Source organism: Lagopus leucura, unplaced genomic scaffold, assembly GCF_019238085.1.
Source record: "Lagopus leucura isolate 7727_CA_CO unplaced genomic scaffold, USGS_WTPT01 Super-Scaffold_100047, whole genome shotgun sequence".
Lineage (NCBI taxonomy): Eukaryota > Metazoa > Chordata > Aves > Galliformes > Phasianidae > Lagopus > Lagopus leucura.
Window position 1 is genome coordinate 2,528,975 of NW_024962293.1, and position 17,552 is coordinate 2,546,526.

General features: G+C 47.3%; 1 protein-coding gene across 2 annotated transcripts in view; it reads left to right on the top strand.

Annotated features, from left to right (window-relative positions):
* Window positions 1-3,556: 3,556 nt before the first annotated feature.
* The window catches only part of ATP9A (ATPase phospholipid transporting 9A (putative)), a 52,521-nt gene continuing 38,525 nt past the window's right edge, over window positions 3,557-17,552 (top strand). For both annotated transcript variants that reach the window (XM_042884893.1, XM_042884895.1), the window contains exons 1-4: window positions 3,557-3,652; window positions 9,783-9,927; window positions 10,646-10,759; window positions 13,037-13,145. In XM_042884893.1, coding sequence (XP_042740827.1) covers window positions 3,585-3,652; window positions 9,783-9,927; window positions 10,646-10,759; window positions 13,037-13,145 — 436 coding nt within the window. In that variant the 5' untranslated portion in view covers window positions 3,557-3,584. The remainder of the gene's footprint in view (window positions 3,653-9,782; window positions 9,928-10,645; window positions 10,760-13,036; window positions 13,146-17,552) is intronic.

The following is a 17,552-nucleotide window of genomic DNA, read 5'->3' on the forward strand; positions in this document are numbered from 1 at the left end:
ATATTCTTGTTGTGAAAATTCGATATTGAGGGATTGTCCTCCTCTTGATCTGCAACACATAATTGAGTGAGGAGGGAAAAGATCCCATACAAATACTGCACTTCCTCAGATCAGCGTGAGAAGTCTCTGCTCTGCAGCTTCATTATGAGAACGCCAAATGTTCCCTCCGTAGCAAAGCCTATGGCAGAATGAGCTTTATTGTAGTTTCCTTTAGCAAGTGTTGATGGATTTATGGAGGGCTTCATTAAATATGGGCTTAAAGGATATCCGCTATCGCCCACTTGTCAAAAGAAAAAAAATAATATCAAAGCCGTCTGCGCGGATCAGAGATGCAGGTGTTAACAGGGCATTGTGATCTGGTAGTGTTTAGCTCGCCCATTAATTGCAGTGCTCTTGTCTGAGCTCAGACGCTTGGAAGATAAATTTAAGAGCTGAATGCATCCCACGTAGGCTCAGGGCGCACAAGCGAGGACAGCGCAGTGCTGACAGTTCCTGCTCCGACATCCCTGTTTGTTTTGTGTTTCTCTTACCAAAATGCTCCTTCCTGGCAATGACTGCGTGTGCGGCTGCTGAGCTCTGGGAGCGGGCATCTTCTGCACGCTGCCTTTGTTTTGAGTGAGTGCCACAGCCCAGATCTGTCCCAGCAGTGCCTTGAGACAGTGACGTTTCTCCTCCCCTGAGCTTCTGTTTCCGTGTCATCTGTGTGAGTGAGTCTGTGTGTGGGGAAATCATGCACGCATGCCTGCAGGTTTGCAAGCCCTTAGCAGCCGGCTCCCTGCGCCTGCACGCTGTGTGCCTTGCAGATGGAGCTGCACCGTGTGTGCAGGGCAGCATTTTCAGACAAAGAAGGTGAACCCTGGCCTTTGTAAAGCTTGCAGTTATGAAACAAGGTAATGACAGGTACAGGCAAAATGCCACAGTTGGGAGCTGTCTGTGCAACCAGTTACACACCTGCATCTGAGCCGTTCCCTTAGATGTTATAATGGCCTATAATTTGGCACTCGTGTTTGGGGACAGTGGGGAAAAGCAACAAACATAGTAAGCAAAAGCCAATGCAGCCCCAAAACTTTATTGCTCTTCCAGCATATAAAAAGCCAAGCAGAGTATTGGTGTTGTCACCTTCAATAGTGTTCATCAGCTCAAATCACAGGAATCCTGTGCGTGACAGACTCAATCATTTATTTAAATGCATAACTAGAGTAGAATAAAATTTATGGCATACTGTGCTAAATAAGTAATGGTCAAACATTGCAAACATGCTGTCAAAGCAAACATCTCTTGTTTGAGTGGGTAACCGGCACTGGTCTTGTTTCTTGGAGGAAGGTAGGCACCACCCCATAATAGCTTAGTGGTGAGGCACTGGAACAGGCTGCCCAAGGAGGCTGTGGATGCCCCATCCCTGCAGGCATTTGAAGCCAGCTGGATGTGGCCCTGGGCAGCCTGGACTGGTGGTTGGCGACCTGCACACAGCAGGGGGTTGGAACCAGATGATCATTATGGTCCTTTTCAACCCAGGGCATTCTATGATTCTACGATTCTATGATTGTATGATTGTATGATTCTATGGTTTACTTACCTTTAATTGGTGTGAGGCAGAGATCCAGGTCAGTGTGAGGATCTGTGAGGCGCTCTGAAAACTCTGCCCATGGGTGAGCAGCTGTGCCACAGGCAGTGGATGCAGGGAGGGAGAGGAGGGGCCTGATGGGTGATGGAGACCTGGGGGGAAAGGCAGAAGGGTGAGGCAGGGAGGCTGCAACTGCACAGAAAAGAACTGACGATCGCAGTTGTTGTTCATTTGTAACCCACAGTGCAACCTGAGCTGATGCTCTGGGAGGGCTGGAGAGCAAACAGAGCTCCCCACAAAATTTGACAGGACTTGTTCTTTTGTTCTTTCCTTCTTTTTCTTTTTCTTTTCCTTTTTTCCCTTTTCACTGGGAAAGTTATGACTGTTAATTAAGATTACATTAAACTTAATCTTAAAAAAACAAATGTTCCATCCATTCAGAATTTGATATGCCAAAAAATGGAGTTTGTGGCTGCAATTAGAGCATTAGGATGATGCTCATCAGTTTTCATTTCAGTGTGAGCAGTCTCTGAAGGACTGCAGAGCAGTGTTTGCTGTTCCATCAGGACACATGTATTTTGCACCCAATGGGTATTTTAAAGCCTGTCATTTGAATGCCATGGTTTGTATATTACAATACACAGCATGCTTGTGTGGTGTTGCTGAATAATGATTCATCATTTTTATCATGCATTTTACTTGCCCAGAATCCCACGGTGAAACTTGGCAGGAAAGCACTCTGCAGGTAATGTATGTTTTAAATGGGAATGCCTCATGTGCTTTAATATAAGAGACAGAGCTGTTGGACTTACACTATGGCTCACTTATTCCCTGCTCTTGGTCACTGTCACTGTGGTATTTTAGCTCAGCAGGACGATGAGCTACAAGACAAAGTGCAGGCAGGGCAAGGAGCTGCAGCAGCACTGCCAGCAGGTACAAGGACACAGATCTCTTTGCCTGGTGACCGATTGTGGGCAGGTTATTTGGTAAGGGAAAGGTTTTGCCAGCAGTCTGCAAGTGGATGAGTGAAAGCTGGCCTTGAACTAGAAAGAGATGTAGATCCTGTGGTGACCAAGACTGCAGCAGAAGATGCTGAGATGGACATGTAGCTCTGTTTTGTTTGATCCTTATCAGCACTGGGCATTTCCTCCATCCGTGGGGTGCACAGGTGTGAATCTGGTGGTTTCAGGCAGGAAGGAGGTGGTCAGCAGGAGGTGATCGCCCCCCTGTACTGCCACCGGTGAGGCTGCCCCAAGTGCTGTGCTCAGTGTTGGGCCCCTCACTACAGGAAGGTCACTGAGGCCCCTGGAGCACACCCAGAGCTGGGCAGCAAAGCCGAACAGGGTCTGGAGCACAAGTCTTATGGGGAGTGGCTGCAGGAACGGGGAAAGAAAAGCTTTGAGTCTTAAACAGAACAGAAATGTTGGGACGACTCCTGTCTGAATTTACAGTTGAAATCTGAATCAGGCCTGAAAGTGAGTCGTGGCCGGGTGTGGGTGATGGTCATCAGGCAAGAATGATGCGAGGGGCAGCCCTGGGATCCTCGTCCTGTGATGTGGGTGGAGGGGTGGTGTAACGGGAGACACAAGCAGCACCTCTACCCGTCCACATGTGCCGGCTGAAGGAGGCAGAGGACGCACAGGTCGTGCCGCGGGCCTGTTGCTCCGGGAAAGCCCAGGTGGCCACGCATGCAGAGGCTGTGCGTGCAGGAGACCAGCGATGCCAGTATGAGGGTGCTGAGCTCGGCTGGGAAGAAGAGCTGGGGGCACCAAGGGGAAGTGGCAGGTGGGATGCGGGATGCGGGATGCGGGCGGGCACGGGTGCCGGCAGCGCGGTACCCCGCCAGCGGGTTCCGAGCCGGTGCCGCCCGCGGGTCAGAACCGAGCCGGGGCGGGGCGAACCGGGCGGGGCGGGCGCGGCACCTGCGTGCTGGGAGCGCGGCCCCGTCGGCGGAGCCGCGCCGAGCCGAGGCGCTGCTGGGAAGCGCATCCCGCCCCGCTCCGCCCCGGCCGCCGCGGCCATGACCGACAACATCCCGCTGCAGCCGGTCCGGCAGAAGAAGCGGATGGACAGCAAGCACCGCAGCGGGTGAGCGCTCTGCGGGGCGGCTGCGCGAGGCCGGGGCTCTGCTGCCTCGCCGTGCTGCTGCCCGTGTCGCGGTTCTGCTCGGGGCCTCTGCAGGGCGGGGGTCGCCGCTGGGCAGCGGTTGAGGGAGCGAACTGGGAGAAGGAGGAGGAGGAAGAGGAGAAAAAGGAGGAGGAGGAAGAGGAGAAAAAGGAGGAGGACGAGGACGGAGCTGGCGGCCGCTGACAGGTCGTTCCCGGCGCCATTGCCGTGGCACGCCCGGCGCTGGGAAGGATCCTGCCGGGCGGCCCTGCGGAGCCGGGGCTGGGGCAGAACGGGGCCTGCGATTATCGAACCCACGAACCCACCGCTGGGGGTCGGCGGGCACGGAGCAGCGCTGCCGGAACAGCCGTGTGAGAGCCGGGAGCTGCGGGATGGTCCGTGGGAGCGGCTCTGCCTGGGAACGGTGTGCGGGGCTGTGCCGAAGGTCTCCGGCTGAACGCTCTGTAACTGTATCAGCGAAAGCAATACAATATCCTTATGCTGGATGTTGCAGTGGATGTGTTCTGCCGGTGCTTCCAGACAGGAAGCTGAGTAAGAACGAATTTCGGTGGGAAATGGCACTGCCTGCAGACGGCTTGGTGCGCGCGGGGCACCCGGGTTACCCGGCTGTCAGGTTGCCGTGCAGAACTTGGCTCTGCATTGGATGTGTTTGTAGGCGCGGTGAGTGATGCTAGCAAAAGAAAGCAAAGCCTCGAAGGAAATAATGCCTGCTAGAACGAGAGGAAATTGTTATTTTCCCATTGTTTGTTATGGTTTGGGTTGATGGCCTTCATTCAGGTTCCTCTAATTGAAGTTATTGTACTTAATAGGGAGCAGTATAATGAATACTAAACATCAGCACAGTTTCTGTGAGCTGATGTAGCAGTGTCTGTGGCAGTTAAGGCTGAGCAGGAAGGTGCGTGTGATGCAGCACAGAACTCCCAGCCCCTGCATGACATGCGCTGCTGGACAGGTTCCACGGGGTGCAGCCACCATGGCATTGAATTCAGTGATGTGATTGAAAAGGCTCAGAGAGAGGAGGCAGCAGCAGCCAGAGAAATTTCTCAAAGCTTCTTGAATCTTTTTTTTTGGTCAGAAAATGCTCTGATCTCTGGCACATCTCTACTATGAAGTGGTTGGTAGTGGCTGGCAGTAATAACCTCCACCTAACCCAAGCTGCAGCTCAGTGGCATCAGACCTCAGCTGGTGTCAGCAGACACGCAGAAGCTGCTTCTGTGCCATCAAGAAATGCTGGCAGCCTGAAGTTCTGAAGGAAGATTACGTGGGGTTTTTCTTAATGGCAGTCTGAATAACTTGGCTTTAGGTTTTCTGTTTGGGTATTTGATTGCTTCCTGGGAGCTTATGTCTTGTTTGTCTGATTATTAGGCTGTAATTCAATCAAATGATGGTGTGGGTAGCAAAGCACTGAGGTGGAGGAATCCAAAGTATTATGAGCAACTGCAGGAGGAGTCAGTCAGCAGGCCAGGGCAGGTCCTGGGGTCAGGTCTGGGATGGAGTCTGGGGAGCCCTGCGCTGTCATCAGGACCTTCCTCCTGTTTCCTCTGAGAAAAACACAAACAAAGGCACTCACAAGTCATCTTTGTTTATACATGTGAAAATCTGCTGGTAACCAAGCTGTGAAAGGCTTCATTTTAACATAGACTGACTGCAGTTTCTAGCATGTCTGCCTTTTTCCCCAGTGGGGGCAAGTTCTTAGACAGATTTTGCTGGCTTGGTGTCTTCTGGAGTGAGAAATAGATTTAATTTCATGGACTGAATGACTTCATAGAAAAAAATAAAAAAGGAATAAATGCCCAATTCTCATACCTAATTCTCATACAAGCAGCAAAGGACAGGTGTCATCTCAATGCTGCTTTGATTACAGCCTTAGCTTGTAGTGTGCTTTGAAGAGCAGCCAGGGAGGAACTTGTACAGTAGCTTTGCAGAGATGAATAATGGTCCAGACAGCTGAGATCTGTGTTAGTGAGAGAAAGCATGTGCTTAATAAACCAATGGGAGTAGTGGTTATCTGTTCCGGAGCATAACTTTCATGTGGGCCTTCCTGGCTGTTGTCAGAGAGCGTGTGCTCTCTGTGCTTTGCAGCTGTACTCCATGAATTCAGCCACGTTTCCCAATGGCCTTGCAGCACTCTGAGGACCACTCAGATGTGTGCCAGTTGGGAAGGGAGGATGGCACAAAGTGGTGGAGGATGGCGGTGTGGCATGGGAGCTTCCCGGGGTGAGCACTGATGGGAGTGAGCTGCAAGCTCCCGAAGCCCTCCAGGCACTCCTTTCAGTGCACAGCAGAAGTTTTTCCCTAAATAGCTTATGGTCTCAGTTTGCAATCCTGCAAGGCTTTTTTTGAACCCAGCGAGCTGCTGTGCTCACCATGCCTCTGCAATGTGAAGAGGCCTTGATCCAGGAATGCGGGAGGGAGAACAGGGAATGAGACTGGGGAGGAGGAGCTTTACAGTCCGTGTTTGTGCTCTATGGGTCTGCTTAAAATGGCAAATTCCATTTCAAAGTCAGCAGAGGGAGATGGGAGCTCCTGGCCGCCTGCAGGTGGGTGTGCAGGGCTGGGCTGGGGTGCTGGCAGAGCTGGGCAGTGTGCCTGCCTGGCTTGGCTTGGTTCATTTGCTTTTAATATCAGTAGGAAACTGTTTATATGCATTTAAAATTCTGATATGCAGGAGGCTGGTTTGTAGGTTGCAGATGCTTAACAGTGTCACCTGTGAGAAACATGGAAATGTCATCTGAGAAATGGGACTGTTGGAGGAATGATTAAATATATGATGTGCTTCAGCACTGATTGGACTAAATCTACTCCAGTTTTAGGAAAATGTGGCACTTTTCCATTAGTTTTGTTGTGCATTCATAAGCTTTTTTTTCATTTTCTCTCTAAAATGTTTCTCTGTCCAACATGCTGCTTGGTGATGGCTGTTCATCACACATCTGACAGTCAGTTGTTGTATTACTGCTGCTTGCATCATTGCTGAGAGTGCATTTCTGTAGTGCTCCCTGTGATTGCACAGTGAGCCCCCGTGACCTTCAGCAGCTCCTGTTCATTTAGCTCCCAGTGCAGGTGAAGAGCTACACTGCCTATAGGACTTGGAGTTTGGGAGGCAGTTTATTTCAGAAGAGATGCTCCTGAGCGATTGTCCTTTAGGGTGATTTCTGAGTCTGGGTTTTTTTTGTTTGTCAAACTGTGATTTAGAATGTGAATAACGTAACACAAGGGGAACTTCTTCGTTTAAGCTGTCTTTGTAAACATTTTCATGTTTGTAAAAGTTTGCCATCCTTGCACATGGGTGTCCCAAGTCTGACACGTAGCACTGCAGCGCAGGAGGGTGCACACAGACATGGCTGTCCCTGCTCTGTGCAAGCACTCCATGCCTCTGGGGTGCACATGGGAGGTAACAAGTGGCGTTTACTCAGCTTGCAACGTTGGCAGTGTAATACAGAAGGAGTCAGGTAGTGAAGTCATCCTGCCTGCACGTGACCCTGGGCGGTTTGTGGGATGTGCCATTGGTCTGTGGAAGCACTGAGTGCTGCTGCAGCCGCTCCTGTTTGCGTAAGGCACCCTGTAAGGACTGAGGATGGCATACAAAGGGTTTTCAAACAGAACTTGTGGGCTTAGGTATGCATTCCTCATTAATGACAGCATCAGAGTTGAAATAAGTACAATGAGACTTGATATTTTTTTTTTTTTTCTTTTCTGGGGAAAACATCTGAAAGAGTGGTCAGGCGCTGCAGTGGGCTGCCCAGGGAGGTGGCGGAGTCACCAACCATGGAGATGTTCAAGGAACATTTAGATGTTGTGTTGAAGGACGTGGTTTAGTGAGAATTATTGGTGACAGCTGGATGGTTGGAGTGGATGAACTTGTAGGTCTTTTCCAGCCTTGGTGATTCTAGGATTCTGTGGTCATTCTGTGCTTAAGGGATGTCTGTGTTCCTACCAGCAGCTCTGTTGCTAGCAATGTGCCAGGCCATGCATTCCCTGGCACTATTGGTGTGCAGGAATAACTGTTGCCTCTGACATGCTGCCGCACTGCTTTGCATGCCCAGCAAGGCGCAGCAGTGCGGGCAGTCTGCGGGACAGAAGGGGAACAAGATTGGGGAAAAAGAGAGGGTTAAATGCCATCCTGGGGACGTGCTTTGGTTTAGAAAAGTAAGAATTAAAAACATTCTCTTTGGGGATTTCCCTGGACATATGTGAGATAAAGATCAGCCTTCATTGCCCTGCATGCTTTCCAGCTCAGAGCAGTGGGGCGGTGCCTGGTGGGATTCCTGGCTCTGCAGCTGAATGCTGTCACAGCACACAGCTTGGTCATTGCTGGTTGTAGTATTGTTGGTATTATTTCACTGGTTGAAAGTTGTTTTGTTTTCTTTCTGACAAATGCCTTTATGTTGCTTAGAAGCCATGTATTGAAAGGCTGTGTAGGAGACTTTGTAGGAGAAATGCTGGGTATTCTTAATTCAAACGTTGATACTTCTGGTACTTGCCTTTGAAAACTTGCTGAGCAGGAAGTTTTTCCTTTGTTTGTCTGATGAGGTCTTAGGTTTGCTTTCCCTGTAATTCAGGACATTGCGAAAGCTGTGAGTGTGGCAGGGCAGGAATTTCACAAACCTGTGACTTTTCATGGCAGATCTTTCCATGGCCTTTGTGTCTGTACTTAGAACTGGTATTTTTAGGTGCATTCTCAAGCCTTATAGTAACACATCATTTGTACATTAAAATTCCTACAGCACCGAGTGTCTGTGTGGTGGGAATGCTCAAGGCGGTTGTGGCTTCCATTGCAGAACACATGTGAAAATTCGGGTCGTTTCGCTTTTGAGCAGTTACGTTGCACTTCCCTCCCTTCAGAGTTGCTGTCAGTACTGGAGCTTGCAGCGCCCTTCAGGAAGGAGCAGTTGTAAGGGTTTTGCAGTGCTAGCTGTTAACTTCCTTCTAGGTTGACAGCACTGTAATGGTGTGAACAGCCGGGTGGAGCACACTGCCCTGAAGGTGGAATGTCCTGCTTACCTGGGCGGGTTCTTTCACTGTTTTCATGCACATTCTAGACTAAATATTCTGTAAGTTACTGAACTTAACGTGACTGGAAGTCTGCTCTGGAGGTTTAGATATTGGCTTGACAATCTGCCCAGATGGCTGGAAATTTCTCTGGAGCACACTGGTGAAAATCACACTGTAAAAACTACCAGCCCAAGTAAAATATCTGTTAAACGACAGTAGTAGGCTGTTCAAGCTTCGTCCTATTGTAAATATTTGGATGTAGGTACCTAGCTCCTGTTGCTGATGACTAGGATCCCTAAGAGAGGCCCAGCCTACAGAATAAACAAAGGTAACTGGTTTCAGATGGCTGGAAGGGCTGAGTGGTTCCCACCATAGCTGGAAGCACGTCCAAATGAAGCTGTGAATACCAGCCTTGTTCCTGTGGGCAAAGCCTCTTGTTTGGATTTCTATCATTCTGAGTTCACTGTAGTTAAAACATGAGATGTAGGCTAATCTTGTGTTATTTCCTACATTACAGAAAAAAGGGATTTTTTTTTTTCTATAGACCGTTTTATTTTTTTATTCAATCTGAACATCACTGTTTCATCTGTTATCCTTTCAAACTTATTTGAGAGGCAAGTAACTGGTAAAATGACTATTTATCTTAGTTCTTCATCTGCAAAGGAAAAAGAGAACTCCCAATTAAAAGATACCAACTTAATAAAATATATAATATATAAAATATAAAAATATAATGAAATAAAATGTATGTAAAGTTTGTGAATTTGAGTGTCTCACACCACCATACTGTTTGCTTCATGTTGCAAACAGCTTTTGTGATGTGGGTATTGTACACAGTCATGGGTGGGAGAAAGATTTCTCTCTCTTGAGTTTTGTTAGTAAGACAAAGGTAAGTTTGTAGATCTGACCTGCTGGTTGGTGAGGAGGAGAGCTCCTGGTTTACAGGTGGTTTAATGTGGTGGAAAACAGTAGCAGATGAGAGGTGGCTGATGGAGGATCCTAGGCTGTTTGTCCTGGCAGGTGCAGAGGGCCTGGGGTGTGTGTGAGAATCATGGTTAAAGAGTAACTTCTTATTTAAAATCAGATGTTCCTCTCGTAGGTGCTGTGAGTGCTTACGATGCTGTGGGAGAAGAGACCCAAGGCCTCGTACGGTTTGGCTTGGCCATCCAGAGAAGAGAGACCAGAGATACCCCCGCAATGTTATCAACAACCAGAAATACAACTTTTTTACGTTTCTCCCTGGGGTAAGTGTGAGGAAAGGCGCTTCCTGTCATCCTACCCAACGCTGTGCCCAGTTCCAGCGCTGTTACGGTAGGTGAGCACAGAAGCAAATGAGTGCCATCTGGTTGGTGTTTGCGCCTCAGCAGAACAGCTCCGCATTTCAGGGGCGAGGGGGGAAATGGTGCCTCTCACCTGCTGGAGCTGCTGGGGGAGCAGCCTGCTGTGTGGATGGGCAGCAGCTCCTTGCTGGAGCAGCTCCATCATCCCTGCTGGAGCAGCTGGATCATCCATCCGACACTTCTGGTAGCAGCGGCAGAAACAAGTCCAATTCTGCCCACTTTTAAAGTCAGAAAGTGGTCTCTGGTTGAGCCAAGCTTTCTGAGTTCATTGGCTTCTTCTGATGGTGTGATTTTTTGCAAACCAAATCCTGTAGCTAATGATGTTGCTGTTTGCTATGAGTGTCTCTTTGCAGAGTGAAGATAGTCAGAAGTTTAAAACCAAAACAAAACGACTTATTTGTGTTAATACTCGGGCCTGGCTGCGTGGCAGTGTTATCCAACCAGGATACCATCAGCCAGGAAGAGTAGGTTGATCTTTAGAAAAGAGTTTCCAGGAATACTTTAAGACTACCCTAAGTGGCCATGTATGTATGAGCAGAAATGTTTCAGAGCATTAGTGCAACCTGTATGACTTCCAAGCTCTGTTATTGACCTCTTTTCTCTTTTTTTGTGTTTTTGCTAGGTGTTATTTAACCAGTTCAAATACTTCTTCAACCTTTACTTCTTGCTCTTGGCCTGCTCTCAATTTGTTGTTGAAATGAGGCTTGGTGCGCTCTACACATACTGGGTTCCTCTGGTAGGTGATTTGAGGTTTGTTTACTTAAGAAACTTTCATTTCTTGACACAATTTCTTTTGCTGCCCTTTCTCCAGGCTGTAAGTTTGTACCTTAAATCATTTATTTAGCTGGCTGTTTCAGGCTCTGCTCTGTACATGTCACATAGATAGCTGCTCTGGCTTTGGGCTCTGTTTTATACAGCTGCCCCTGGGGTGTGAGAGGTCTCTGCCTCTACCTTGTTCATCAGTGGGATGCCAGCAGAGACAGAGCTCTCAAGCACTGCACGTGGTGACTGCAGAGGCATCAGGACTTTGTGTATAAAGTGGTGAAGTAAGTGGGGACCAGAATAAATACATTGCCCTGCTGATTTGTGTGTTGCTCACAGCTTCTCCGAAGGCAGGGTGTGCTGGTGGAGGGTCTGTGAGGGCATCTGGCCCTCCCAAGGAGCCCAAGCACTGCAAGGCCAGACCAGCCTGGTTACTGCAGCGAGGGACCAAAGGGCACCTCTCTGAAGTGACCTTAAAGAGTGGCCATATGCGCAACGGAGGCAAATTATGCTCTCCTGCCAAACAGTTTGACCTGCAGTTTAGGCGTAGGTCAACAGACTGATTCATGGTTTAACCACATTGTGAAAAACAAATGAGAGAAACCTGAGAAACAGCCCTGCGTGTAAAATAACTGCCATTTTTTAATATAAAAACCATATATATAAATATAGAGAGACAAACTTGTGTAGCCTCGTACCTGTTCAAGGTGCAGATACTCTTTCCTTCCTCTAAACGTTTGCCCTTTTCTTTTGATAGCCACATGTTTCATCTGATCAAAGGAAATCAATAATAATCAGTTTTGAAGCAGAAACTCATATGCTGTCAAAGGATGTAATGAAGAATAGCTGTGTGGGGCTGTTAGATCTCTGAACTGCACTGCATGAACCAGCCAAAACTGGCAAATGCTTTCATGTAGGTAGCTGTACTTTTTCCCCAGCTTTTATCCAAGTACAACTGTTATTTCTCTCTTTATGCAAATATCTTTCCTGCTGCACTTCAGCCTATAGTGTTGCAGGATAGCTTTGATTCAGAAGGGTCTCTGATCCGACTGCTGCTCCGAGCAGAAACCAACTCAGGTTGGGTTCACTCACCTTCCTGAGCTTTGAAAATTTTGAGCTTAGAAATAAATCCTTTTTGCTTTAAAGAAGCATTTAAAAAAAAATCAACTGAGGTTTGATTATGGCAGCACAGTGCTCTCAGGCGCTGTTTGTTTGCTGTTTTGTGAAATGGTTGTGATAGAAAGTCCATGGCTCTATTAAGAGAGGCTGGGCTGAGGAGGGGCAGAGGGAATTTTTCCTGCCTTTCAGGCTTCCAGTGAAATCCTTGGCGTAAATCCAAAAGAAGTAAAAGTGCAACTTGAGGACACAGCTGCCAAGGCTCTGTTCGTGTCAATGCCTGGATCGCACTGCTCTCTCTCTCAAATTAGTACTTTTAATTCCGTTTGCAGTGCGAATCCAACAAGAATTTCACCAGATCCTGTTCTGTAAGTACACAGGAACTCCCTTTCTGGTTTTGTACAGGCAGTTGTGGCTTGTCTGTGCCAGGTGAGCAACTGGGGTTTGGCTCAGGAGTGGCCAGAAAACAGCATAAGAAAGGTCTTTGTTCACCACTGGCTGCTAGTCCCAGGGCTGGGGATAGGATGACCTGTGTGATGGCATGGTGAGACTGCACATGTGGGAATATTTTGAGGTCATTATTTGAAGACTCTTCAAGCAGCTAAAACATAAGCTGAAAATTCCAATGCTTTTTTTTTTTTTTTCTTTTCCCTTTTTGAGAAGCAGGTAGGACTTTCTAGCTAAGCACACAGATGCAGATTGCACATAGGAGAGAAATGTTCACTGCTTTCTCAATTTGTTGGTTACCGGAATGAAAACTTCCGTGGTGGTGCAAAACAGCACTGTGGGGTGCAATGCTTCTCTGAAAAGGTTACCTGATGGCTTCCCAGTTTCAGCATTTGCAAAAGCAGCATTGAATGCATTAAAAAAAATAAAAATAAATAGCCTTTCCTTGGGACTCTGCATGTACAATTTTAGTTAAGGGAATCAGACAGGCGTGTTGTAAAGTCTGACCTGTACAGGTGATCCTCATCATTCTCCATGTGCCAGAAACGTTGCTTTTATTTGTGGCAGGAACCTTCATTCTCAGTTAATGGATGGCATCACTACTGATGAATACTTTGCACGGCGCCTGTTAGAGGCAGATGCCTTTTCTGCTGCCTTTCCATCCACTCTTTGCCCTGTTCCCTTTCAGGGATTTGTGCTCGCTGTTACCGTCATCCGAGAGGCTGCAGAGGAGATCAGGTGTTACATGCGCGACAAGGAGGTGAACTCACAGATCTACAGCAAGCTTACGGGGAGAGGTGAGTGCTGGGTGGGCTGTGTGGAGCTGTGCTGGGAGCTGCACGGCCCAGGCACTGCTTGGCTGCCTGCAGGAGCTGCCCTGGGGCTCACCGTGCAGCCTGCAGCTGCTTCCATTGGGTTCCATGCAGCTGATGGAAGCTGCATACTCTCAATGTTCTCAATTCTGGCATGGGCCAAACCTTTTCTCCAGGTTACTGTTCCTTCTTGGTAGATTTGAGTAAGCAAAGGAAATGAAATCGGATGCGAATCACCTTGGGGTTCAGAGGTGGCTTTTCCCGGGAGGGAAACATGTTTTCCTTTCTGCAGAGAGAAGCGGTGCAGGAATGAGAGGAGGGAGGCAAACACTGCAAGCACACAGTAGGATGAAGCGGGCTGTAACAGATGCGTGCTCTTTGTGTTGCTGCTGTTCTCCTCATTTTCTCCTGTCCTTCCTGCCTGCACTTCTTGCTTGGTCACAGTGTGGGTGAGAGAAGCAGATATGCAAACAATTCCTATAAACTTGCAGTTCATATTCCTTGATGGCAACAACAACTGTGTGCCAAGGGAAGTGAGGAGGATCCACAGTGTCAGATTATTTGCACAAGCATTTTACCAAGAAATCAAACCTCAGTCTGTGAAACTGTCAGAAAACTGTCCTTTCTGCAAAAGGAGATTCAACGTGTGAGGGTGGAGGTGGGCCGTGTGGCCGTGCCCAGATCTGGGAACCCTTCCAGCATGCCTACTGCAAACCAGAGTTCAGTGCAAGCACTCTGTCCTGATGGAGCTTGGATGTGCACATGTTCCGTTTCAGGCGAATTGCTTGACGTACTGACACACTCCATCCCTTGTTGAAATGCAATACTGGTTGAGTTTCATAGTTCTTCTGTGACATGCATCATGCAAGCTTTTTACCACACCTTCTATATGTTTCTGTAAGCAGTGACAGATGCAGTTCCTCAGTATTGATAATATCTTCTCTTATTTTTGTTTGCATCTTCTTTAGCCCCTTCTTCCAGCAGTGAGGAATGCAGAGCCCTCACTTCCATGAGCGCAGGCTGCAGCTCTGGTGCTGCTTGCTGCCTCTGCCTCTTGTTTACGACTCTGTCACACATAACAAAGGCATTTAAAGTCTCATTTGAAACATTGAATGCTGCCTTGCTACAGTGGCTGCTAATACTGTGACAGTGTTGGTGACGCCATGGCTTTGTTTTTAAGAAGGGAATTAGCTGAATTTAAGCAACTTTTATTATTTTCAAGTGTCTTTGCTATAAAAGTTTACAGCCCTGAAATAAGATGCAGTGCACGAGGTGTGTTAGAAGTGCACAGCTTCCAACAATTGCGCTTCTACACTTTTAAAAAGCTTGCTTTTTAAAAAGTGATTGCTTAGGGCTGTGTATGTTTCACATGCTGGGAATTATGAGACATCTCCAAACTGGGGAATCTGAGTTTCTGAATATTAAATCCTCTTTTAATAACATGTTCTTACTACAACACTTAAAATGCTTGGCAACCAACAAAAGCCTCACCCGAGAGGGGTATACTACATCTATTTAAAAATATAAAAGAGTTGCCTTCTGGATTCTATTCAGTGATCTATAAGGGGCCTGACCTCTCCTTCAGTTCTTTTCATATTGCTATTACGTTTCCCATGAATGATTTCCCTTCCCCCAATCCTTTAACTTCTCTAATTTTGTGAAAGAACCCAAGGAGGATTGGCAGCTGGGCAGTGGTTGGAAATCCTAAGCCACTTTGTTTGTTATTAGCACACGGTTGGTGTAGAATCAGCAATGAAACCCTCGAGCAGCGTAGGTGAGAGCAGAAAAAGCACAGAGAATTATTTGTGATTATCAAGTTGGTGGGGGAGCAAAGCCATTTTCTGTCTCGTGCGAAGTTCAGAGTCTGTCAGTAGTCGAGCCTTTCAGAGGATGTGAACATCCACTTTTGAAAAGGCCACCACAGCTGAGAGGCATTTCTGACCGCAGCAGCAGTGTGTGATGCCAGCATGGCTGGGGGTCGATGGTGGCTTTCTGAGTGCATGTGTCTGTGAGCAGCAGGAAAAGGTGGCTAACTTTCCAGCAGGAGCTTCTTTAGGTCAGAGGTAAAAGCAGCAAATGGCAAAGTTGGAGTTAAGTTGAGAGCAGCTGAACGTAACCGTTAATTTTCAGTGCGGCTGGGAAACTCCGGGTAGGACTTGTTTTGTTCTTGTTTCGCAGCACAGTTTGTGCTTCGGGATACTGGCACAGCCCTGCGGTGCAGAGGGGCGCTGCTCAAAAGCCCTCTGGATTGTTGCTGGCTGGTTGAAGGCTGACAATAGTTCCACCGCTAAAGCCAGTGCTTAGGAGGGGGAGATTAGGTGAGGCATGATGCTGAGCACTGCTGCTCTGGGAGATTGGCAATAATGGATCTAATGGCTCTGTAGCTTTCTCCGAGCTATTTTTATTTCCCCCGAGTAATTGCACTAAGATGCCATTAAGGTGACTGGAGAATAGTTTTCCCATCTTCAGCCTTACTCCCCCACAGCAACATCAAGGCTGAGAGTACGTTCTCTGGTGTAAATGAAGTCAGGGTGACTGAAGCACAGATGTGCATAAACATACTGAAGAATCAATCAACAAAACTGCTCTTGTGCTGTTCTGAGTGAGGGTGCAGTGAGCACAGATATGAGGGCTCCAGTCCCCGTGCAGCCCAGCCCTGCTCCTGTGTGCAGAGTTTGTCGGGTGCTGGGGTTGCTCACCTTTGTAAGCCTTGCCAAGCTGCTTTCTTTGTAGAGAGAAGATGAGAATCCTCTTTGGATCACGTTTTATTTTGAACACGGTTGCTGAATTGCAGTGTCTGTAGTGTTCTTGGAGGGCAGTGTGATGCAGGGCAGGCAGGTATTTTCTGTGTTGTTTTAACATCATAAGACAAATCGCTCTGAACCTTTTTTCTCCTCCACCATTACGATCTGTTTACGTTCCAAAATGATGAACCAGTGGCTTGTAGCTTTTTTTTTTTTTTTTTTTTTTTTTAATAGAAAGCTCTTCCTTTAAAAGACAGTTGTTTGGATTGTAATAAAAAATAATCAAATTTCAATCCCCTATTCATAAACCTACAAACCTCCTTGTGTTCAGAAGGCTGTGTGCTGACTTTCTGCATGATAGAAAGCTTAGAACCGTGCTCACAAATTCTTGGTTTGTTTTTCTTCTCTCTCTCTCTTGCCCTCCCTGGGTAACACTGTATAACAGAGAGAGACTCCACAGAAAGGAATGGGAGGAGACCTCCTACCGAGGGGTGCTCCTAAAGATACAGATCATTGGCGTTTACCAGCCATACAAAAACAATATTTTCCCAACCCCTCTGAGCCCCGCTCTGCAGTTTATACAGCATAAAAGCCACAGAAGCCCAAAGTTGGGTGCAGTGCATCCGAACAACCTTTCATTTCTTGGCATGCATTCAACTTGTTTCAATAAACTGCTCTGTAATCTTCAATGCCAGATGAACTATTTTGAACTCTGCCTTAGCTGTGCACATCTATGGTGAGATCTTAAGTGCTCGTGTGACAGAAAAAGGCATTTCTCCTGGCTGAATACTTTAAATAATCTGCTTTGTGGTATATCCTCACACTGCAAATTTGGTGATGATTCCAAAGGCCATAGATAAAGTTGCAGCAAAGTGCTTGCATTATAAGATCTCCTTTCTGGCTTTTATCAAAACCAAACAATTCAGAATGAAACAAGAATCACATTTTTTTTCCTTACCAGAAGAGATCAGAACTAGCTGCTTTTCTGTGATTGTGCTAACAGACCTGGGTGTTCCTAGAAAGCCCTTCTGAGTGCCTTTATAAAAGCAGCTATTTCTTATTACAGGCATACTTTAATAACAAAGCAACGTTGGGAAATGAAGCTGTTGTGTTATTAGCTAGTTTCTCAAATGTGTGAGAAAGCATCTAACGTGTAGGAGCTCGTTTCCCCACAGAAGGAGAGAGGTATTGCAGAATTCCCAAGATCAAAATAAAACCGATTTGAGTAAGTTGCTTTATGGGAGTCCTGAGTCAAAGGAAACATCTGGTCCTGTGCCTTCGTGGTGGGACATATGGTGCAGACTGCAGGGATGTCATCCACGAGAGGCCGGGGCTAAGCTGGGGAGCAGAATTGGCTCTGCTACCTAAAAAGGGCATCTCGCATATGTATACAGGAGTTGTGAAAGCATGCAGTGCTTACAGAGCTCCTTTTGCTTTAAAACAGCTGATGTCGGGAGGCTTATTGAGCAAGGCAAATGTGTTCCAGTTGCTTTTTAGAAAACATTTTGGAGCAGGTATTGCTGTTTTCAGAGTAGTGATGCAAAAAGCCCTTTAATGCGCGTAATGATATGAAACAATTGTGTTGTAGCTTTGCCAGAGCATTTTTTTTTTCTTCCAGCACAACTTTATTTCATTAAGGAAAAGTGAT